Here is a 26569-nt window from a genome sequence, read left to right on the forward strand (position 1 = left end):
GATGAACGGTTTCAGCACTCTGAAGGTGCCATCATTAGATCTGTGAAGGTATAACATAACAGGTTTGAGGAAGGGCTTACGTGAGTTAACTATATACATTACAATTATTATAGAACCATATACCTGAAACGTGGATTAACATTTATAAAACTATATGGACATCATGGCATATGAGGCAGACCATTTGATAAAATCACTGTCACAACCAATAAAAAATAATAAAAAACTGCTCCCATGGTCGTTCTTTCCATAATATATAAAACTGAAGTCATCAGATAAAACTACCACTGCTCGCCTAACACCGGTCAGCATCATCAGTGCCCTATTCCACGCAGGCTTACCTGCTGTGATTCTAGCGGTTCACAACCGGCCACCAGATAGTGCTGTCCAAGCAGCGCATACACAGTCCCACAGTAAACCACTCATTACTACCAAAACACAGCTTTAATATAACTGCTTGTCACATACCCATGCAAAGCCCACATTTGCGCATACATTTCCTTTACATACTACAATCACTATAAAGTACGTCAATTACAAAGTAAAAGCATCTGAGGCACAGACACTATCCATTAGCGCCTTACAAAACTACATATTATAATTTACCTTTATTCATATAAGGACGTCAGGAATATGCACAGAGAAAACTGTTCATAACATGATTAAGTACAATGTGACGAGCGATCAAAACCTGTATGCTGGGCTTTACCTGTCTAGGCACTATGGTCTTAGGTATTGTAAGCGCTAAAAAAGAACATATTCACTTGCTATAAAGTCTCGCACCATCTATACATTCGTTATGAGCAAGGTACGAATCAACTACGAAAACCTGCATAGGCACATGCAATTAAGGAATGCCAGGTCAGAAGCAAACCGAAGGGCACAAGAACAGGGAGGAAATGACAAGCGGACCAAGATGCACCGTGATTCCACGTATGCTCCCATCGGCATGGCACTCATTTCGTCCATGGGCCTCACCGAATTGGAAATAATGACAAACTATGTTACTATGATACCAAAACCACAAGCGTTCTAGCTTCATACACAAATATATCTATACAATATAAAAATAAATAAAATAAGAACGTAACGAAGACATGCTTCGCAGGCAATGGTAATCACCGAGTAAAGTTTTACTGGCGAAGCTGGCCAACTACACTTCAAGCCTTATAACAAGTATTTACTTTACCAAGGTAGGCCCTCCTAAAAAACAACATTAGCAGTATTCTAAAGGTGGCTTTCCGAGCATAATAGATACACAGCACGCATCACAATGTGTGAATAGGTCACACAGGGTCTCTAGAGCACCGCATCAGATATGTCAAAGAAATTATGATCCGCCGATTCTAACTGGTCGTTCAACAATTTTCTCGGAAACCTCTTTCTGTTTTTGTAAATTTCAATGTTTTCCAAAACATTGAGATTGCTTCCTTTCGGTGCTTTATGCAAGATTTTCATACCTTGCTGCATATCAGTAATTTTATGATTCAAATCCCGCAGATGGTCACCCAAAGTGGATTTATTGTGGGTACTCGTGTGCTCACGAAAACGTGTAAAAAAACGATCTCCCTGTCTGCCCCATATAAAAGCCTTCACCCCCGTCACATTATAATCTGTGTACCCCTGTGTTTCTAAATTTATCGATGCTTTCTTCAATCATGTGCCTAAGTTTCGAGCGCAAACTATTTTTCGTGCTAAATGCCAGGACCACACCGGACGTAGGAAACTGTCAAGGTAAATTTTCATTTCTGTTAACCCTTTCATGGGCTGTGGGAGATATATTTCCCACTAACTGTATTTCTTTACTACTTTATGAGAATACGTCGTACGGCCTACGTACACTCCAGGCGTCTTGAAATATAGCTTTAGGGGCCAAGGAGAGTATACATCCTATCAAATAACGATGTTTTAAATGCTCTTTGAAAGTATACTTATCACCAAAGCAGTGTCTCAAAGCAACTTCGAGAGTTTAATTACAGCAAAATTAATATATTTTTTCTGGTCCTGAGGAAGCATACTTATCACCAAACAAGGAAAATCCCAAAATGTTTCGAAGTGTGTCTTACCACCACTGCATGTGCCTGACATCTTGTATTATGCTACACCAGGAGTTTAAAAGCTGCCTGTTTGTTGTAGGATCACTACTGTTGTCAGAACACATGGCTTCATTTCTGCAGAATACATTATTGTAACTTGTATTAACTAATGTCTTTATTGTGTGATAAATGACATTTCTAAGACTGTTTTCAAATTATGGTAAGTAAACATCAATATCAGTAATAAATGTAATTTGAAAATTAGGTCATTATTTATTGTTCGTCTCACAATGTTTCGTTACCTTTTGTAGCAAAAATGTCCAAGAGGCAAGTCTGCACAAAGAAATACATGCCAGAAGCACCACTGGAATTGCTTATTTTCACTACCTACTGATCCTGAGGATTCTTAAACTGAAAGTGATGTGAAGTTACAGAAGATGAATTAGTTTCAGACATGTGTGAGGACCCTGATCCATGTTTGATTCCACAATCTGAAATCAAAAGTAGTGCAAACGGTTCCTATGCTATGGACATTGAGATTTCAAGTGATGGTACCAAAAGTACAGAAGAGCCATTGGCAGAAGAGGACTGGTCAGGTGACACTGCTGTCTTTGACTGCTTGCTATTGATATGTAAGGAGAACCATACTCAGCCCAGAGGCAGAGAGAGACTACTTCCTTCATTTCTGTATCTACAACTGAGATGTTGGATCATGTGGTTCAGCAGACAAATCTGTGTTCAGAGCAGTTGAAACAAAAACAGCAGTCTGATCAGACTGAGGTGACAAATAACTGGAGGAGTTTATCTGTATGCGAATTACAGACCTGGATTAGTATGAATATCTGTATGGACAGTGCTGTATTGCCAAGCGAAGGCAACAGTGAAGTTTGAATCTGCCCCAGGTCAGCTTTATATATTGAAGTCCATGATATGCAAATGTATAAATGACAATAGGCTAAATCCTCCAAGAGGGTACCTCTTACAACCTTTCTCAACAGCAGATTTTAAGCTATACACTGCCAGTAAGGCACTGACTGTGAATGAAAGCATGACACCTTTCAAGGAATGAGCATCAACTGATATATGCCTTTAAAGCCAATCAAATGTAGATACAAGGTGTGCTATTTAACAGACTCAGACAGGCTATGTCACAAAATTTGATGTTTATGCAGGAAAATCAGACAATGGATTTGCAGAAAATACTCTGAGAGCATGTAGTCATTAGACTGACCCATAGTGACGGTATGGTAACATTTGACAACTTCTTTGCCACTTTGAATCTAATGCAAATGCTGTTGACATTGGTATCTATTCTGTAGGCATTGTGAGAGCAAACCAGAAAGGACTTCCTTCAGTGATGAAAGAAAAATGTACCTTGAAAAGAGGAGAATTTCAGTTCCAGTGCTAATGCAGCTGTAGAATGGATGGTCAACAAACCTGTCACTATTTTGATAACTTCAGACAACTCAAGAGACACTACATTTCTCTCAAGGAAGAGCAAGAATGGTACTACCATCAGTTTTACTTTTCCAACAGCTGTAGCAACATATAATAATATAATGGCAGGCATAGATCACTTGGACTAACTTGGAGAACATGCAGTAGGCCGATGTTCTTGTAAGTTATGACATTGGATTCTGTGCTTCCTACCAGACATTTATTGTTAATGCCACCGTATTGAACAGAACGAATAAAGGACAAGCACTTTCGATTGTAACTCACAAAACCATTAATAGGTTGCTTCATGTACTCTACAAATAGACTGTCCAGTAACCATTGTAACCAAAAACAATTCTGTACTAGATCATGGTTGACTGGCAAAAGTGAATCATATGCCAGGTTTGGAAAAGACATACAGACAGTTCTACAAAAGCTCAATATGAGAACAAAATACATGTGCTGCAGCTGCAGAGTACCACTGTGTATCGAAATATGCTTCCACCAGTTTTTTTGTGGTCTTCAGTCCTGAGACTGGTTTGATGCAGCTCTACATGCTACTCTATCCTGTGCAAGCTTCGTCATCTCCCAGTACCTACTGCAGCCTACATCCCTCTGAATCTGCTTAGTTTATTCATCTCTTGGTCTCCCTCTATGATTTTTACCCTCCACGCTGCCCTCCAATACTAAATTGGTGATCCCTTGATGCCTCAGAACATGTCCTACCAAGCGATCCCTTCTTCTGGTCAAGTTGTGCCACAAACTCCTCTTCTCCCCAATTCTATTCAATACCTCCTCCAGTTTATGGAAACTAAAAAAAAAAAAAAAAAGTTATGTTCTTTTGAATATTTGTTTGGGAAAGAAATGTTATTTGTTTATAGGCACCAAATTGTTAACATTTAATATAAAACATTGGTAAACATGAAAGATAAATATTTGTAAATAAAGTAAATTAAAAAAACAAAACATTGTTTTATTTTTTATGTGTAATAGCAACATACAGAGCTTGTAAAAGGGAAGTGTAAAATCCATTTATCACCATTGTTTAACAGTTCACAGAGATGCCGTGGTGGTGTGTATACCACCTTAGTTTTTGGTTCTAAATCACAAAAATTATGTTATAAAAAAAAGTAAATGTAGTCAGTCGATCACAATTCCAATACAATAGCAAATAAAATTATCTTTGCTGAGCTGCTACAAAAAATTTTCTCGCGAAGGTGTTACACAGTCAGTGTCACTTAACTAGATTTTTTTTAAAAATACACTTCATTCAGTAGAATACAGTGAACAGCCATGTCACTAGTTTTCAAATACACACAGTGCCAGATCATAGCCTCTTCCCTTTCTTCATATGTGTGCAATGTCCATTTAGAGCAACAGGAGGAAGCAGAAGCAGTGAGTGGTAAAAGATAAATTATTGTCAAATGTTACATCCCAGCAGCTGTTCACACACATTGTATGTACAAAATATGATATACTTTGCAGCCAGATGACTACAGCGGAAATAATTTATAGAAGATTCAGTTACTAAAGTAATGTAACCTATCTGCTAAGCTTTTGCTAAGGTCATCAGAGTTTTGATGCCGTTTGTCCTGGGGATCTTGGAAGACAACTAGCATGTGTAAAACTAGTTCTGTTCCCAGCCTGTTTTTGTTGGATGGTGAACTGCTATTTCCCATAAAATTCCAAAGTCGAGTACATCTTTAGTATGTTATGCACCTATGTGCAGAGTATTTATTTTCCAGTCATCTACATACTGTAATTCATTGCTGGCACATGTTCTAAGGCATTTGTTTTGCCTACTTTGTAATCTAAACTGGTCTGTTGAGATGCTGTGGCAAACCAAGTTTGTTTTTGGATTCCTGTCTCACTGGTATTAAATTATATGCACAGCAACTGAAGCACATATTGTCAGTCTCATTTCAAACATTGGTAATTTTGGCATGAAGTAGGTAATTTTGTAGATCCAGAACATACTTATTACACGAGGCTTGTCATCCAATGACTACAAAAGATCTATATTTGAGGAATAGATACTGGGAAGAAGTGCTTAGGTGTTCTGAGAAAACACTTTGATGAATATTGACAAGGAACTCCTTGAGTGCCAGGTTGCAAGTTCAGTCTTTAGTAAGGCTCGTTTGAAAGTATTGTGTTAACAATTCTGACAGGAAAAATATTAGCTGCTAATGACTCACAATGTGCACCTGGAGGGCACAGAAAAAGTGTGGGAGGTGCAGAGCTCAACCTTCAGTGGCATGTATGCAAAAAATTGACATTGTCAACATTCAAGAAATGTTCAAAACAAACCATTAACTTGCACCGTGAACACAGAGGGGAAAAATGGTGCACCACAGTGATCACAAATGTTTGCACCATCAAGATCGAAGGTGACCTTCTTTGCAGTTACAAACTGTACAGGACATTCAGCTAGGTAATCAATTCTGAAAGAATGCATGTGGAATCACATTAGAGTAACAGGGTGATGAGAACTAATGGAATGTGAGGGCATGGAACCGAATGCTAAACAGTCTGTCGCGAAGCTTATTGTGAAATTGGCTATCCTGTAATGCATCGCTTCGTATAGTGCGATAATATGTTTTATAGGCATGGAAAAAACAAACACCCAGAGGCTGAATTTGTGTAGGTGGTATGAATTGCAATGTCATACGTTTTTCAGGACAGATAGTTTGCTCTTAAGGAGTATGACTTTTATACAAGGACCAGGAATTAAGCCAAAGCAAGTTCTTTTGACCAGCTATTGGCCAAAAACAGTGCTTGTACATTAATGTTAGTTCTCTTATGCCCGTTTTCCCACTCCTGCTTGTACACAAGAGAGAATCATAGGTGGCAGAGCACCTTCAACTTGTCACAGTGCAATGAATAACTTTCCAGTCAATTTACCATGCAGATTAACAATCAGCATAATTGTATACAAGTGTGTTAAGGTATTTATATTAGTTGATCTTGATGCCACTCTCTTGGTACCTCTAATTTCCAAGGTTTCTTTCATATGCACTTCCACTTCAAATTCTGATTGGTCTGAGATGAAAACAAGTTCCTAAGTTTGTTTATCTCTTCTACAAATTTTCAGGCTGATTCTGCAGTTTGCTGTGCATCATTAAGTTGACGCTTTGTTTGAAATTAGTTATCTTACGTCCTCCAATACTGTAGCACTGTTTGAAGTTAAGCAAACATTCACTGCTTCCTGTGAAATCACTATAATCTATGTCATGCACAGTTTGATGTGCATAATGTAATAGATCACTATCATGCACATCCTGTAAATTGTAATGAGCATCCTGTGCAAACACCTGTTTTTGTAACCAGTTTGCTGTGTCCTTCCTTGAATATCCATAGTTTCTCTTATGCGCTACTAGTTATCTTTAGTGTCATCTCCTTCGACAAAAATTGCTCTTTATTATGTTTCACCAGAGACAGGATTTGTTGCTCCCTGTTCTAAAAGGATGATGAACTACATGGCTCAGTACGGGTTTCAGTATAGCTTTCACTTGTAAAGCATATATTGTCGTCATTGTATTCCTCACATACATTGTCCACACAGTCGAGCTTATAATACACAACACATTCCACCGACTCGCCTTGCAGAAACACAAATGTTTCATCTACCATTTCTTTCTCACACTCTGAAATTCCTTGGATTCCTCTATGATGAAATATAAACTTTGGCAAGTGTTGTTGTAGGTATATTGCAATGCAATGTTTGCTTTGTTTATCATTGCCATTGCCATTGCTCCGCTTTGTATCGACACCTGTAGCACTGTTGTAAGTTAGTTGGTGACTACGCAGTTCGACTACATTGTGTAAACTCATGCTGTGCTCACCATTGGATACCTCGAGTTCCACCCCCTGTTGCCATTAGCAGCCAAAGTTGTTGCATGGTAGACAATGTATGGGGCGTTGAATGCCATAAACATCATTGGCCTTTTGCTGCCTCCCACTCAGTGGTTTCCTTGTGAAAAGAATTACCTTAGTAAGTTCAGGGGTACGTTTTATCTCATTGTTACCTACAAATTTTTATAACTTATGGTACTTTGTTTATTGTATATAAGCATAAAGTGTTTAAAAAATCACATGAAATGAAGACAAATACTATTGCTCAGTGTAAGTCATTAGACTATGTGCTCTTCTATCACTAAAATGGCTGAATATATTACTGTTTTATTCAAAATAGAAATTCCAGCAAGAGGTTTTCTTTTTTTTTTTTGGGGGGGGGGGGGGGGGGGAGATTCATAAGAGGACTGTGAACTCCCTGTCTGAAACATTATTGCTGATGAAGATACTGTTATATTAGGTGACCAAATGGGCCTTCCCAGTAAAATAATTTATTGTATTCTTCTTGATTTTGCTGCCAGATTGTAAAGTCAACTGGATATAACATTTCAGTGGTCTACCTGTGCATGATATGAAGATAAATGATTTATGTAAGATGTAGTTATTGTGATAAGTAACAGTTTCGGACAGTTCCTGAGGTATCAAGAGATCACCAGTTTGGTAGTGGAGGGAAGTTTGGAAGTTAAACTAGTAGAGGGAGGGAGGAGGCCAAGGCTCAAATTGAGTAAGTAGGTTGAAATGGATGTAGGCTGCAGTCATTTTGCAAAGATGAAGAGACTTGTACAGGGTAGACTAGCACAAAAGGCTGCATCGAACCAGTCTGTTTTTGTTTTGGATAAACATGAGCCAAGGTCTTTCCTGTGATGGAAGAATCTTGCTTATAAATGTTTGTCATGAGAAGGGAACTTCCAGTGACACTGAAAATGTGGATCAGGCCAGCCAAATGGTGAGGTTATTGCCTCGTGATAAGGAAGAAATCCAGTTTTGACTCCTGACCTTGGTAATGATTTTCAGTTGGCTCTTTCGATGCAAGTCTGTTTGATGCTGTCTTTGCTATCAACACCTGAAGAAAACTATCAATTGTAGGTTCTCCAATGTTGGATGTGTATCTTGAAATGGCATATCTTCCAGTAACAGGATTATGATGTATTGCAAGCCATACCCATATCTTTGCAATGTTATACTCTCTTAAAGAAGTGTGTGTGGGTAGAAGGGTGGGGGTGCGCACGCGCGCAGCCCCTCCCATCCGCCCACCCGCACTTTATTGTGGCTCACTAACTAGCCAACCAGTAAGAACTGTGTGGTATCTGCTGAGCAGTAATGTTTTCAAGTATATTTTCACAATTTGTCAAACTAGCTTTCTTGAAAAACTATAGTCTCTTTTTTTAAAGCCAGATGGCATAAGGCAATTTTCATCTCTGCACACTTTTAGTAGACCAATTGACAGGTAATGTTTGCAATTAGGGGTAATATTTTGCTTTAATGTTAATTACCCTTGTTGTTTGTTGGGAACTGAAATGATGATTTAGTTACACAGCTGTTGTAATTATTACTTGTGCTTATTTCTTTGGAATGCCTTTACTGATTTTTGGTGAGGAGAGCAAAGTTTGCCGTGATCCTTAGACTTTGTCCAGTTGTGTGGTGATAAAGGGAATCAGTTGTGTGTGTATCAGTCAGTGTTCTGACATTTATGTTCATTGCTTGTTACACAGTTTGCTGATATTCAGTGCAATAAGACACTGTGCAAGAAGTGTGTTACACATAAAATAAAAAATATGGATTAACACATTATACATGTGAAAGAATAACAGCTTATGGTCGATATAAAACAAAATGAGTGTCCAGTCAGCGTCAAATAGTGAATGCTTTCTCCTCTTTCATAGCTTGCTGCTTAGTACAAACATTTCAAATTTTAAATGTATTCAGATTGCGTAACCTATCCTTTCTTATACTTTTTAAAGACAAGGTTATATTTTGGAATTTTTGTACGTAATACATGTGTGTGCTGTGCCATGATTCATTTAGTTTTATAATCTAATAAAAAAGTATGTTACTATTATAGGTATAAGTGTGTTTGTTAGTTGTAGAACAGCAGTTGAAAATTTGTAACAGCTTTATAATTTTTGCTTCCAGGATTGAAATTGCTGAAAGGTCGGGAAGTCTGAAAGCTAATTTCATTTGAGATTTACATCAACAAATAAAATTTAAATCAAGATACACAAATTAGTCTTTCCAAATCTGATTGCACTGGTTAAGCCAGTGATGGAGGCGGGAAAAATATCATCCAAGTTGTTATGCCAGCGATGCATACAGTTGTTGCCAACAGTGAATGAATAAATACTGAAAATAAATTGAAAACAAAAAATGCTGGGAGGATAAGTTGACTGAAATTACACGTATAAGCATTACAGATAGAAAGCTGTTCAAAACTAATGGAAGATAGATTCTCATTCAGTTATTTATCATTTGTGCTCAATGCCAAAAATGAAACGAATGAGTGTTTTTGTTGTTTGCAGCAGTATTGATAGCTATATGTGTTGTGTCTAGACAAGACAGCCTAGACACAATGAGAGGAAGCCGAAAGGCACGCGCTTAAACTCACGCAGGCTGGCGTGAGGTCTGAAACAGGATACGTAATGAATGCTATAAAGAAAAGTACGTAGCTTCTGGAATACTTAACTTTAATCCACATTTGTAGAACATCTCTCTTGACGGTACATGTTATAACTACTAATGGACCGCAGCCGATTTAAATGCTATCACCTAGCAAGTGTGGTGTCTGGCGGTGACACCACAATATGGATCCTTTGTCCCTACCACTGTCAGTTCGTCCTGGTTGTGAAGGCAGGAAGGAAATGAAAGAGTTTAATGTTGCATCAACACCAAGGTCATTAGGGATGGAGCACAATCTCGGATTATGAATGGATGGAGAAGGAATTTAGCCATGCCCGTCTCAAAGGAACCATCCCAGCATTGACTTGGAATGACTTAGGGAAATCATTGAGAATCTAAATCTGGATGGTTGGATGCGGATTTAAACTTAATCCTTCGGAATGCAAGTTCAGTGTGCCAATCACTGTGCCACTTCACTTAGTTTCCACTTGCAAGAACTGCAGCTGATTGTAGCATGTGTCTTGTTTGCCCATATTGCAGCTGCCGTTGAACAAATTTATTGTTTCATAAAACTTTCACACTAAGCAACTGATTGTATGTATAACCATTAACTTATCCGATACTGATTATCTGTCAAACATTATGTGAAGAGTATTCCCACTGAGTGGCAGTTAGCATTCTATTTTATATAATCATTATGTTAAAGTTGCTTTATAATATGGTACTTAAAAGTATATGTTTAAAATAGTTACATAGATAGAAATTCAGTAATAAACTTTGAATGGTTTTGTGTACTGATTCTTTATTTAATTCAAAGTAAAAAAAATATGTTCATATCTGAATTTGCTTTTTTGCTGTTGTGCTAAAAATTCGTTTTAAAAATACAATGTTTTGAAAAGTGTATTCATTGAAGCAAAATCTGAACACTGAACGAAACGCAAAATGTTGTCTGAAGTGCCTCTTTTTCTGAAAAAACCCAAAAAATTTGGATTTCAAGCGGCAAGGAGTAACATGTAGTTTTATAACTGAAGAAAAACAAATACTAAAAAAAAAAAAATACATGCTTTTGGCTTTGTATTAAAGCCTCATTACATTTCCGCAGCTCGTGGTCGTGCGGTAGCGTTCTCGCTTCCCACGCCCAGGTTCCCGGGTTCGATTCCCGGCGGGGTCATGGATTTTCTCTGCCTCGTGATGACTGGGTGTTGTGTGCTGTCCTTAGGTTAGTTAGGTTTAAGTAGTTCTAAGTTCTAGGGGACTGATGGCCATAGATGTTAAGTCCCATAGTGCTCAGAGCCATTTTAACCAACCTCATTACATTTTATATTCATTCCATGGTCTTATCTGTAAACAGTGTCACAAACTTTCATCTTAAAAGATGCACCCAAACTGTGATATGCCATTGTCTGCTCAGTTTCACAAGCGAATTAAAATGTTGATGACTGATGATGCAGAGTTCCTTGTAGTCCTGAATGAAATGTACCCTGTTGACCCAGACAGTACTGAGTGAAAGTATGCTAACAAACTCTCCTTCAGATCAACGCAATGACTGATGGTCCTCTACATTTTGGACTCTAAAAAATATTAAGAATATGGAAGTCATCACTGCTCCACTAAGTGTCAAGCTCTGGCTTTGGCTTCTAGTTCACTATAAAATGGAAATTGTTGAACAACTCCATGAACATGATTTTGTTCAAAGTAGAATATTTTGTTGCCTGAAAATTGTATGTTGTTGCCGACTGATGAGGCACCCTTCCATATGTATGGTAATAACAGTATGCAAGTCAGTGGTAAGTCTTCATCTACTTGGTTGCCTTCCTCTTTGTTGCATTTACTCTCATTCCTAAACCACACTTTGCAAGTTTGTTTTTCCCTGTCCAAAAAGTATTAAAATGTAACAGTATCAAAAGGAGAAGTCAGTTGGCAAGACTAAAATTCCGAGAAGGCAGAATAGTTGGCTAATTCTTATCATCGTGAGCCTAAAATCCGTATACTTTCCAATGGAAACTTTACGTAGTTCGTGACACTTGTAGTGACTTCCTCAAGGAGGAAAGAATTACAGGTTAGAAAGGAGGAGCAGATGAGTCAGATCATCAAGATGCACTAATAATGACTAGAGGTTTACAAAGGGTGCAGTAGTAAATAATCAGTAGGTGATGCTACAAGGAAACATTTTGGTTTGGGAAGGAAATTCCCATTTATGCCGGTCATATGATTCACACAGATGGCTTATGAAAGACAGACGTTTGTTTTGCAAGTTTCTACTTGTTACATGATTGTGACCTCCTTTTAAGTATTTGTTTGAAACCCAACATTTATTCCAGAATGAATTTCCATTCTGCAGTGGAGTGTGTGCTAGTTACTGCAAATAAAATTTCTCTCTGTCTTTTACTTAGGCTACAAATTTAAGAATAATCCTCCATCTTCAAGCGCGTTACTGTGGGCAGTTACATCCATACGGCGTAGTATGGATTATCAGTCTCCAGTTAAAGAACTGTGGCTAGAGTGAGAGGATTATGAACCCTATGTGGTGTGTGCTGTGCAACATCCAGTTCCATGTGGCTGAAACTGTCCATAGTCAAATGATTGAAGATCAGTGGTTAATCTTTCAAAACTGCTACCCTTCAATAAAAGTGACTGTATCAAGGGCTGATTTTTTTGTACTGTAACTACTACCTACTTTGTACAGGCGTCAAATGGATAAGCATGTGATGAATTTACCCAGCTGATTAAAACGTGACATATGGAAATATCTGAGCAGCAGGGTTAAAAGACGTTGCACTGCACGTGTGGTGTATGGTCTCGTAAAGTTTTTATTGGTAGTATGACCCATATAATTCAAGGCTGGTAATCCCATTCTATGCCATCTGGCTATAATTATCCATAGTCAAATACCAACCAGCAGCCTTAGCTACATACGTTATAGCGAGAGAAAATTTTATTTAAATTAATTATTAATAGCTGTGAATGGGGATCACAGATTGATAAGCTTATCATAATCATTATTGTTTTATATTATTTGTAGACATATATTATTGTTTATTATCCACCTTACCATTTGTCTTTGTAACACTCTCTATGGCATGTGATTATTGCTTTGCACTTAGAGAAATTTGTTGATCGTTATGTAGCTAGGGTTAAAGGTTTTGCTGAGGTTCAGGGTTTCTGTATTTTAATTTTGTTTGTTTTACTTTTCTGGACACAACCTGAGAAAATTTCAGATAATGAACGTGACTAATTGTGGAAAATTTTGTTGTAGTGATTACCAAGAACAGCAACTGCAAAAAATAGGTGAATGTAAGTACTATGTGTTAATTTCTCTATTTTGATAAGACACTGTAATTTCAGGTAAAGGCAGAATGCCCTCTATGCAAACAAAGTTTCCAGTCCATAATACACAATGTCAGATCTATTGAGGACTATGATCAGTACGATTTATTACCAAATGAAACTGCTGCAGCACCCACTGCTACAACCACTGTATCAGTCACTGCTTCATACCATTGGACACTGCGCGACATGCCAAGATTTCGATACAGGTGAGATAAAGTAACATTAGAGCATGCTCATGTAGACAACAGAAGGGGTCAATAGAAGAAAGTGCTAACCCTCACTTTCACTGTCACTGCTAACCCTCACTTTCACTGTCACTAGTCTGATCAGGGTTGTCAGTAACTACTAGTTCTATTTGTACCATTAGAAAGAACTGTCTACTAAGTATATTGTTTTGTCTAACTGCATTTACTTTCTTGTCTTTGAATTTAACCAATATATAATGTACAATAACTCAAAATGAAGCTCTTGTGGCCTAGTACTTCTGTCAACCTCTTCAGTTCTTTGCCTTACAAAGAATGCTCCAGGGAAGCCCTGTGGTTTTAAAATATGTTTCAATTCTTTTTGTGAGGGGGGGGGGGGGGGGAGACAGATTTCTACTTGACCACTTGTGCACTGTTTTCGTTTGTGATCGTAGATTATGCTTTTATTTTACCTCTAGATGTGTGGAAATGATAGAAGTGTGTGTGTGGGGTGGGGGGGGGGGGGGGGGGGGGCGGCATTGTTTCCGGTAAGTCTAAGTACATAGTCAAATTAAAAGCTGTTAATGGTTAAAAGTTAAGTAAGAGAATATAGGGTATGCCTATATCATAAAACCTCATCTCAAATTTTTTGACTTGTTGCATATGTTTCTAGGAGATCTTAGAGTGATGAATTGTGAACAACACTACCGCTTTGCATGTAGTAATGTAATCTCTGCCTTCTGAAAAGAGAATTTTATGTTACTTGGAGGTTAGTCAATTTGAAATGACCTCTTTTGAGAGTATGAGAAGAGCACAATTTGCGGTGTTGTCTACTTCGTATCCGTTGATGGCAGCATGTGTCAGATGTCCCTGCCCAGCGAAGTCTTTCAAGGAAATTATTGTTTGTTCAAAGTGTTGTAAGAACTATATGCAAATATTTATGTGGCCAGCTCCTCTTATGGCTGACATTGTGTGAAACTGAAGCATGTTATTCACAGTATACTGGCTTCAGCCATGACTAATTTATGAACATGAGTTTCACTCAGTAATAAGAACTTTTTGGAACATAGTCCTTAGGAAAACATTGATCAATGAAAATGTATTGAAATTGTTTCAGTGTCCAGATGAGGCATTAAATTCTCCATCTAACTCTAGAGCTTCATGAAAATATGTAGCTTTTTCAATACACATCACACCTGAAACAGAACTCTTCTGCTCATTTGTGGCTAAACCATTGCAAAAGAGCAGCATCTAATTCATCAGATTTAGATCTTTCCATGTTTTTTCAGTCCAGATGGTCCAGAACTAGAATTTCATTTCTTGACAAAAGCCTTTATTTTCTGCTTGTTCTTTTTAATGTGCCAAACAAGTCTGCATTCCAGTACCGTAATCAGCTCTTAATTTTGCAGCAGTTTCCCCCTTCTCAAATCTTTCAGTAATTCTAATTTTTGTTTTAATGTCAACTTTTGTTTCTTTCCTTTCTTGATCATCTCTTTTACACATTCCTTTTAACTTGCTTAATTGAAAATGCTGACTAACATCAGAAAACTGAGTTTGTTTTTTATTTATATGGAAAAGGCTGATAGATGCAATGTAAATGGTAATCTGTTCTCACCGGGCTGTCATTTCAACAATGGAAATGGCAGTTGTTATCACATGGTGGGTTGTTTATTGCTCCTTTGCAGAGAAAAATATTGCACATATTTTTTAGATGCACGAATAATCTGCAAACTGAATAATCCACACATCAATAATCAGGAGTACATTGTAATTTGTCTGGTTATTGGTTTTGGTCTTTTAGTGGGCCATTTTTTACCCCTAGGTGACAGCAGGCTGTTCAACGTGCCTCCTGAGTGGTCTGCTCCACATTACCAGCTCCTGCTGTCACCAATGAGTAAAAAGTTGTTTGATAAAAGACTGAAACTGATCACCAAATGAAGTATATACAAGTTACATGTTATCTAGAATGTTTTATTGAAATAATTTTAATATCATTCGGCGGTGTTCCACCACTGTGGCTTTAAGTATCACAATGGATTCTAAAACACATAGTACTATGTGTGTGCTACAGAAAAGATATCTGCTACCCAAATCACAGCATTTGTCTGTTTTATGCTTCTGTTTCTTGGTACTAAGTAATAAAATGGCCACTACTGTTGCTCAGTAATAAATTACAGCTTTCGAATAGTGTTGTGAATTATGAATATACACACTACTGCCAGCTAGAGGATAATTTTGATACCATTTCTAACTTGTGGGTGGATATGTCTCTTAATTATATTTTTTATTTTACTATTTCTGTTTGACTCACACTCATTGACTTATTATTGTTATTGTATAAATGACACATACATACAATTTGAGTACACATTAGTTGGCTTAAGGGGTATTAGTTATAGATGACATTGATGCAATGCATGATCTATTGTGCATGTTCTGCTCAATTTCCCCCTCTCCTTTCCTATGAAATAATGTAATGTGTGCAACTTCATTGATCACTTACATTCTAATTTTCAGTCCTCTATTTCTAGGCACAGCCAACCAGTAGTCATGAACTCCTTGTGTCACTAGTAATTTGTTTTCTAGTTAGAGCAACAATGCCATACCTCAAACTTTCCTTTTTCATTTATTTCCCATCCCATCAGTTAAGATTTCAGTAACACATTTCTGCAGTCTGGAGTTGCCGTGTGTAAAAATAACTATCACTGTCGATAAGTAATGCTGTCAGAATTTATTTGTACTGTATGTGCATGGAATTGATGATATTGTAGTCATCTGCCTAGAGACTGGTTTGATGCAGCGCTCTCTCTCTCTCTCTCTCTCTCTCTCTCTCTCTCTCTCTCTCTCTCTCACACACACACACACACACACACACACACACACACACACACTGCAACCCTTTATCAATTGAACTATTTCTTGGTGCTTCAGAATGTGTGTATCAAACTACCCTTATTTTAGTCAAGTAGTGCTGTAAACTTTTTTCCTCCTTAATTAGATCCAGTACATCTACATTGGGTATCCGTTCTACCCACCTAATCTTCAGTAGTCTTCTATATTGCCATATTTCAAAAGCTTCTAATTTCTTCTTCTAGGTACTGTTAGTCATTCGTGTTTCACTTCCATATAAGACTTCACTCCAAACAAACATGTTCAGAAAACACTTCCTAACAATTCCGTCAGGTAATGATCACACAGTGGTCAACAATATTCCAAAAGAGGTCGAACAACTGTAGTGCTGGCAGTCTCCTTAGTAGACTTCTTTGGTCTTTTAAGGCTTGTGTGAATAACCCAACATTTGATTCACCTTCGTCACAACATGTGATGTTTCCCAGTTATGTTGTTTATATTTGTAAGCCCTAGGACTTTCGTTAGATCTGTGACACTCAAATTAGTTTTACTCATTGATTTCTCGAAGCTTGATGAAACCTTCTTAGTAATCATCTGGAGAACCTCACACATTTTATTGTTTATGATCAATTCACATTTTGCACTGTGAAGTTATTTTCAACGTCATTTTGCTATTTGCTTTGCTCTTCTGAGTAGTTTACTAGACGCCAGCATTAACTGCCACAAATTTAAGAGAAATGTTCTGATTGTCTTCTATATATTTTATATGTATTAAAGTAAAAGGTCTACATCACTTTACTTGCAGCAGCACACTCATCACTTCCTTTTTACTAGGTGACGTCCTGTCAATTACTGCGAACTGTGACCTTTCAGACAGGAAATCGCAAAACTGAGACGATAGTCGATAAGAAAGCCATGTGGTTGTAAGCTGCTTATGAGGATTGATATCAAAAGCCCTTTTTGGAATCTATAAATATGGAATCAGTTGGAGAGTCCCTGTACGCTGTATGTCATGCAGATAAAGTGCCAGCTGTGACTCACAAGAGTGATGTCTTCGAAATCCACACTGGTTCGATGTCAATATGTAATATATTCTGGGGTATTTCATAACATTAATTCTTTGTTCTCACACCCTGCTACAAGTCAATGCCAATGAAATGGATCTATAACTCAGTAGATTATGTTTATTTTCTCTCATATGTATTGCTGTGGTCTGTGCAACTTTTCATTCTTCTCTCTCACCATATATACTAGAATACTCCTCATGACATTGTAAGAAAAGTAATTAAGCTGCAGCATTGTTTACGTACAAGGTACACTCCTAAATTGTTAGCACACACAAAAACGACATTGCCAGTAGAAACATAATCGTCCTGCTACGACTGTGGTTGGGTCATGACAACATAGTGGAACATGTGTGGTGACACTGTGATAGTTTGCTGGAATGACAGAGAATTATCTTGCAAGTCTCACGATTCATTTGTGGTATACTAATCAAAGATTTTCAATGGATTTTCCTTCAGTGTGTCATCGACTTACCAAACATATGTTTACAGAAAGGGAGATCACTTTCGCGCAACAACTACAACTAATCTCGTTGTCTACATTGCATATTATTTGTATCAGCTATGACAAGGGCAATGAGGAGGCAGTGAATGCAGCAGTTGGTCACTTGCGCCGTTGAAATGTCAATGCACTGTAACGAGTAACTCTCAGTTTGAAACTGGCATGAGAGTAACATTTTACCTGCATTGTGACAGAGCCACAGACAGCTAAATTGATCTCAGAAGGACATCTTCAGAAATTTTGTCGTCATAAGATATCTCACTACATTCAGTAACCAGTAAATCTAGAAGTAAGGAACATAAAATACTGCAGAACTGTTACTGAAAATCTGCAAATGATAGCTTATCATTGGATACTCTGTTAATGGTGTTTCATTCAACAACTACTCTCTAACAGTCACATTGTTATATATCTACATCTACATCCATACTCCACATGCCACCTGACAGTGTGCAGCGGAGGGTACCTTGAGTACCTCTATCGGTTCTCCCTTCTGTTCCATTCTCGTATTGTTTCTGGAAAGAAATATTGTCGGTCTGCATCTCTGTGGGCTCTAATCTCTCTGATCTTATACTCATGGTCTCTTCGCGAGATATACGTTGGAGGGAGCCATATACTGCTTGACTCCTCAGTGAAGGTATGTACTCTAAACGTCAACAAAAGCCCATACCGAGCTACTGAGTGTCTCTCTTGCAGAGTCTTCCACTGGAGTTTATCTGTCATCTCCGTAACGCTTTTGCAATTACTAAATGATCCTGTAACGAAGCGCGCTGCTCTCCGTTGGATCTTCTCTATCTCTTCTATCAGCCCTATCTGGTACGGATCCCACACCGGTGAGCAGTATTCAAACAGTGGGCAAACAAGTGTACTGTAACCTACTTCCTTTGTTTTCGGACTGCATTTCCATAGGATTCTTCCAATGAATCTCAGTCTGGCATCTGCTTTACCAATGATTAATTTTATCTTGTCATTCCATTTTAAATCACTCTTAATGCCTACTCCCAGATTATTTATGGAATTAACTGCTTCCAGTTGCTGACCCGCTACATTGTAGCTAAATGATAAAGGATCTATCTTTCTATGTATTCGCAGCACATTACACTTGTCTACATTGAGATTCAATTGCCATTCCCTGCACCATGTGTCAGTTCGTTGCAGGTCCTCGTGCATTTCAGTACAATTTTCCATTGTTAAAACCTCTTGATATACTACAGCATCATCCACGAAAAGCCTCAGTGAACTTCCGATGTTATCCACAAGGTCATTTATATATATTGTGAGTAGCAACGGTCCTACGACACTCCCCTGCAGCACACCTGAAATCACTCTTACTTCGGAAGACTTCCCTCCATTGAGAATGACCTGCTGCGTTCTGTTATCTAGAAACTCTTCAATCCAATCACACAACTGGTCTGTTAGTCCATGTGCTCTTACTTTGTTCATTAAACGACTGTGGGGAACTGTATCAAACGCCTATGTGGAAGTCAAGAAACACAGCATCTACCTGGGAACCCGTGTCTATGTCCCTATGAGTCTCATGGATGAATAGCGTGAGCTGGGTTTCACACAATTGTCTTTTTTGAAACCCATGCTGATTCCTACAGAGTAGATTTCTAGTCTCCAGAAAAGTCATTATACTCTAACATAATATGTGTTCCAAAATTCTACAACTGATCAACATTAGAGATATGGGTATATAGTGCTGCACATCCGTTCGATTTCCCTTCTTGAAAACGGGGATGACCTGTACCCTTTTCCAATCTTTTGGAACGCTACGCTCTTCTAGAGACCTACGGTACACAGGTGCAAGAAGGGAGTCAAGTTCCTTCACGTACTCTGTGTAAAATCAAACTGGTATCCCATCAGGTCCAGCGGCCTTTCCTCTTTTGAGCAATTTTAATTGTTTTTATATCCCCATGTCATCTATTTCGATATCTACCATTTTGTCATCTGTGTGACACTCTAGAAAAGGAACTACAGTGCAGTCTTCCTCTGTGAAACAGCTACTTGAGTATGACAAAAGACTTCACATTTAATTAAGATAGCCATTTGATGTATTGTATTATTATGAGACACCAGTTGCATTAGAGTAGTGCATATTAATAGTTTTTCCCATGAGGGTATGAACAAAATAGACACAAAAATCAGAGAGCCTGTCAACAAGATATTCCACGTCGTTATCGAAACCCATCTGCTGATGCACAGGTAGTTTCTCTGTCCCAAGTGTGTAGCGACTCACTGACTCTGAGTTAAGCCATGTTTAAAGTGCAGTCACCAAAACAAAACAAACAAAGGAAATCAAAAACCAACTTTCTTGGCGGTTGATTGATAAGAGGTGAGAAAAGTAAACACATGCAAGTACCAGATTAAAAGACGTGAGGTAGATATGTTTGCCAGCCAAGCTCCTTGGTGGTGTCTTCCAGGTTGCATTCGGTGGCAACAATTGTCAGCTGTGAAGGACACGTTCCTATGAAGCAGTTCATAACACAAAACACCTTTTTTGTGCCACCAGTTGTATATCAATAACAATACATTTTGTGGATGTACACAGGCATTTGAGCTAATGTTTGTTATGGCTTACTCACTGTTTTCTCCTTATGAAGTTACATATAGTACTTTGCCATCAGACTGCACTGATTTAGGTTTACAGTGACTTTCTTAAATCTGCTACGGCAAACGTAGCTTTGAAAGTGCACAGACTACTTCCTTCTCCAACCTTTCCAGTTAGAGATTTTGCTTCACGTCTAATCTTGTTCTTCATGAGACACTGTACCGTAATCCTCCTTCCTTTCTTTTAATCTCAGGTTAATGGGTTTCACACTTGCTTGCCAGTTATTGGAAACATGGTCATTGACCATAGTAGTAAATCACAGAAACGTCCCTCATCAATGCCTGTTTGTCTTCCTGAATGTGGTGATTAATTTATCTGAAAACGATCTTGTTTGAAATGATGCAACTTTACTTTCTCGATATCACTCATTTCTTACAAGGCACAGGTGTTTGGAATTGCCTCCACTGTTTTCACACTTCTATTAAACATGAACAGAACCCAATGTCTCAGTTATTAGACTACTCCATTTTCTAATGCATAAACAATGCTCCTCAGAGCGACAAACATGAGAAATATTCAAGTTGTCATGGCACGAGCTATACTGCAGACTTGAACAAAATAAGACCATATTTAAATATGCTTATAGCAACATGCCATACAAAATTGCCACAGAGTGTGTTGAAACGTAGTATTATATCATGCACAATGTTACATGATGTTATACTTGCTATTCAAGCACAGAAAAGTCCGCTGGAGATCATAGGCTCTATGGGCAGACACCGATCTGAATCAAGCAGCCACTGGATGACAGAGCTGAAATTGGTCTTACCATGACAGATGACCCCCAAGCCCTTTCCCAAACATGTTTCCATAAAATTTTTCTGTTACTGGTGTTTAGAAAACGAACGAAAATGTCTCGGAATTTCCATCAGACTGATGCTCGTAGCAGACAGAATACTGCTTAAGAAAGAAAGGAAAGGATGGGTTTGATATCATGGCTTTGCATTTACACTACATGATATTGATTACTGGACTACGAGTAAATTATCTGCAACAACAACTCAAGTGGAGGTCAACACTTCTCATACTGTGTGCTGCATACCCCATTGTGACAAAAACATGATGCTAACACATGTGAAATTCGAGTGATTGGTTGGACTGAGGCTAGCTTCTAATGGCTAAGATGTGGGTTTGATTCCCATTCGGGTACCAGTTTTTAACAGCCACAAACATAACCTCTACATCTTCAGTAATACCACGTAAAGAATGCTGGACTGTGCCATGGTTCCAAATCAACATAAAATGTGTCCATTCGCTACTGACTGGAACAGAGTTGGATTACCTTTGGCTACCAGAGGCAGACATCACTCCTTGCAGCAACTCTGTCTCTAGTAAGCTTTCTTACACTATTAATGTTGTTTTAGTTTGTGAACCAATTGTCATGTAAGGTCATAGGTCTTCATTTCTTACTTTAAGTGACCTTGAGATTTTGAAAATATTGGCACTGGACTGGGATTTGAGCTCTGATTCCAATTTTTCTCTGGATTTGAACCCTTAAGTATGATATTGTCCCATCATTTCGTTGTTTCCTCATGATGCCAAACTCCTCCAGATCTCTACAAAATGTGTGATCCTAACTAATAGGAAAAGGGAATTTGATAGTTGATATCTGTTTGTATGGGGTCAACATTGTTGCTGCGCACTGGGTTGGAGTCACAGGCAGCACAGAACTATTTGTTACATTACTTCTAGCTGAACATGTGCGAAGTCCCATGCAGCACAGAACTGTTCGTTGCATTGCCTCTAGCTGAACATGTGCGCATCTCACTACTGGTGAAGAAACAGTAAATATTCCATGTCTATTCATAGCTGTAAGACAGTATCAAAAGTTACCAGTTTCGAGTCCCTGCCAGGCAAAAAACATTTTTATTGTTGTTTCAGGTTCCAATTTCATGCTGTTGGTGAACACCTTTAATATCTGATGTCTGATTGTGATTGTGATTAGTTAACAATTCATATAGGTACTGGGGTCTACTCCCCGTCCATCACTACAACTTTACTTCAGGCGTTTCACATTTGTACGTTCCACTTTATTATTACATAATTTCGTGGTTACTTCTCAGGGGCAAAATAAGCTTTATGGGGTTGCCGATGCAGTGCTGAACAAATTGTCATTTATTTCCAGTTTCGGACAGTCGACCTTGTAAACTCATAGTGGTGAACACTTTGATATTTTACATCTATTTATGTCGAGGCGAGTCTTGATCAGGCATGCAAGCTCTGGTTAACAGTGGATTCAAATTCGGATCACGAACAACAACTTGACATGCAATGTCATGTGATAAGACTATTGTAATGAAGTTTAATTTACAAGTGTTAAGGACTGTCCCAATAATGTTTTTTCTAATATTTGTTGTATGATGGTATTGGTTTACATCTGGACTGACTGCCATAAAGAGCAGTGTTCTCTTGTAGTCTCTTGTGTTACCCATTGTGTATAGTCAAACGACTGTACTGCAGAGGGTTTAGATAACCTGCAACACAGCTATGCCCTGTTGGTTGCGTACAGTCAACACACTGGAATTCAGGGGTGACCCACATTTTGAGCTGTCGAGTGTAAATATCTGGATTTTCTGCCTTAGACATTTCAAAGTTCTTCTTAAATTTCTTCAGCATGTTTTCAGTTTTCTCCAACTCTTTTCCAATAATGATTCCTTCCTCAATATGTGTAGCAATGTACATTTCTCGAGTTTCATGTTCAAGTATGCATGGATGTGAAATCAGCTGAATTAGCCCATCTGGTTTTAAGAAATCTGTCAGCATTTTATTCCATCTGAATGAGGCTTGCCTAAGTCCGTTCACCAGTGAAAGGACATCTGCCACTGGTCTGAATAAGTTCTTGAAATCTGTATCCATTTCTAGTTGACAACCTCTGACAACCAGTCTGTCCTTATATCGACTATCTTGTTGTACTTTAAAGATTCCTTTTGCTTCACCAACTTCCATGTATCATTCCATTCAAATGATATTTTTTCTTCTTCAGTTGCCTTCAACCAGTTTTGTTTATCTCGATCATTGATACATTCTCTAGGTAAAAGTAATGTTTCACAATCTCCATAGCTTAAAAATTTCTTCACATTGGCTGTATCCCTAAAACTGTACTTTATTTTTTCTTCATTGCTTCCTCATCCACTTTGATTGTCTTCTTCATTTTCATAATGTTGAATTTAATTTATTCAGTTGGTAGCATCATTTTCTTTGCTGATAACAAGATTTTTCTTTACAGTGTCTTTTGTCATTTTTGTTCAAATTCAACTTCTCTTGACACAACAGCAACACTATTTCTTCCTTCTGCATTAACTGTCTGTAGATATTTGGAGAACAGCCAACAGACATTTATGGATTATTTCTTTCATCTAGTTTCTTCGGGTGTATTAGATTTTTAGAAAAACTCTTGACTAAAAGTTTGAAGTATTGACAGATCTAATGTTCTCCCAGATCACTTTTTCTGCCAGTGTATCATGATTTTGATTGATAGTTGGGCTTATCATAGCTCTTGCTGCGTTGTTCATTATTGTCAGATTTAGCCCCTCTGCTTTCCTATTAAGCTGAGGGCTGTAGGCAATACTATAGTCTATCACAGTTCCTTTGCTTTCACACCTATTCTTAAATTCATGACTACTCTTTATCACATCTTCTTTTTGACTCTTTCAGATTGAACTAATTTTTACTTTTCCAACACAAAAGGAGTGTTCCAACCTTTGACTGCACATCATAAAAAAACAGGCTAAAAGAAACTGAGTGAAATCATCTAATGGTTATGTAATATCTGTATCCATTAAATGTTGGGGAATTTACCTCTCCACAGCAGGCCGGAGTGGCCGTGGGGTTCTAGGTGCTACAGTCTGGAGCCGAGCGACCGCTACGGTCGCAGGTTCGAATCCTGCCTCAGGCATGGATGTGTGTGATGTCCTTAGGTTAGTTAGGTTTAATTAGTTCTAAGTTCTAGGCGACTAATGACCTCAGAAGTTAAGTCGCATAGTGCTCAGAGCCATTTGAACCATTTTACCTCTCCACACACATCAGTTTGTATTATTTTAATGATATTGTTGGTCTTTCCTTCACAGTAGAAAAGGAATTTTGTGCTAACTGAACTCTCACACAAACTTAACACTTTTTTTGTGTTGAATGTAAACTGTTTACGCATTTTCCATTACACATTTTCGTGGTCGCTCAAGTGCAACCTGTGCATGGATAACACAGCCTCTTAAACTGTTCATATTTTTCTTCTTCTTGTCAGAAGCAGATGTATTTCTGATTTAATTGTCACTACATCTAATCAGTTTCTTGTTTATGGTCCTAAACTGAGCATTTTATTTTAAAAATCAGCCAAAACATACGTTAAACACAACTGCGCAGTCTTTTTCAGTAATAGCTTTCACAGACATCAGATTTACACTCTGTTCTGGAATAAACAGAATATCTGTGAGAATACAGTTTCCATCCACAAAGTGTCCTGCTGCTACTGTCTTCATTAACCCACATTGTTTTGCAACTTTTACAATGCTGTCATAGTCTTCCACGTTTGTTAACTTTTCCATTTCAGTACACATGTCCTGCACATACACTATCAACAAACCCTGACCATTTCTTCTTTCTTTGTTGCATTCACATGCAATAAATACAGTATCAGACTTACTGCTTTCTTTCTTTCCTTTTATTTTTTCCTTCTTTCTTGTTCTGTTCATTCATAACTTATCTCTTCTCATCTTTAGTGTTGACTTCTTTCTTCTTCTCTTTAGATATGTCTTTGTTGTGACTCGCCAATCTTTCAAAGTGCCGCCGCGCAGTTACGCGCATCCTCTACATGCGGCGCTGTCTGCCAGCCATGCAGCAGCAGCGCCACCTAAGCGGCCAGCCAGCCAGCGGCCACTAGACTTGGACTCAGTTATGATTTGACTGTTAAAGTGTACACACATCTTACTCTGTTTATTTGATCTGTGACTTTCATGTATTGCATCTTCCTTGAAATATATTTGTTCAACTTGAAGTTATTACAGTCTTCTTTTTTGTTTCCATGAGGGATGTCTTCTTCCTTGTGTTCATCAGTGACTGAATCTGTTTTGATACTTTTTCTTAGCTGAAAACTGTTATGTTTGTGTTGTTTTTGTCCTTAAAATAAGTCTTCCTTTGTGTGGTTTTCATTTTCCAGTGACGACAGAACTTGAAAAGTCTCGTTTTTGGTTCTTGAATTTTATTTTTGTTTTCAAGTACCAATCCCTTTGTCCATGATTATTTTTCTTGCAAAATACACAGTGTCATGGGCATGAACATAGAACCAGACATTTTTATTGAATGGGGATAGTTTAGTCCAAATGCTACATTCTGTAGAGTACTTATATTACTAAACATGACTCTAGTTTTATCATATTTGGAACAGTAAAATTCTTGAAGTGACTGCTAAGTTTGTTGAGACGTATCTCTTTCATATATTTCTTCAAGTTTGTCGTACGTAACCTTGGAAGTTTCACAGCATAAAACATGTGGCTTTAGCCTTTTGTCAATTGTGCCCACTATATAACGTTTTGCTTTGCTGTCCCATTGCTGCCATTTTCTCCCTTTTTCTTCTATCGCTGTTTTCAAGTGATTCAGTTCTATCCACATCATCACACACACCTTGCAAAGGAAACAAAGCTCTGTTTTCAACCTTCCACATTGGAAAAATATTGCTGGCCTTGAGAACTTGTAGAGCATGAAATTCTTCATTTTATTAATACATTATAAAGCTTTTTCTTCATTTCAACATATTTTTGGGTCATCTTACAATGTTTCCTAATTGAGTTTGTGACAGTTTTACATTACATACATGCACTTTTTGTTCGTAGCTCTAGACCTCTAACTGGTCGTGTTTTATTCAGTTGTGTAGTGAAACCTTTTTATTAGTAGTATTCACTTCATAGGAATTTTACATGATTTTAACTGCACATTCATTACTTAGAGGGCATTATGATATTTTATTAAGTTTTTCTTTCTTGTACACACTGTAATAGTTATCACATAGAACTCTGTTTCTGCATTGTTTTCTTGTTGCCAATCTTTGAATCATGCACCAAACTTTGTATTTAAACCACTGTTCCAACATGCAGCACACA

General features: G+C 37.9%; 1 protein-coding gene across 3 annotated transcripts in view; it reads left to right on the top strand.

The window, feature by feature from the left end:
* Positions 1-26569, top strand: part of LOC126262425 (E3 ubiquitin-protein ligase Topors) — an 82295-nt gene that overhangs the window by 34177 nt on the left and 21549 nt on the right. For all 3 annotated transcript variants that reach the window (XM_049959062.1, XM_049959061.1, XM_049959063.1), the window contains exon 4: positions 13284-13474. In XM_049959062.1, coding sequence (XP_049815019.1) covers positions 13284-13474 — 191 coding nt within the window. The remainder of the gene's footprint in view (positions 1-13283; positions 13475-26569) is intronic.

The sequence above is a fragment of the Schistocerca nitens genome, chromosome 6 (assembly GCF_023898315.1).
Source record: "Schistocerca nitens isolate TAMUIC-IGC-003100 chromosome 6, iqSchNite1.1, whole genome shotgun sequence".
Lineage (NCBI taxonomy): Eukaryota > Metazoa > Arthropoda > Insecta > Orthoptera > Acrididae > Schistocerca > Schistocerca nitens.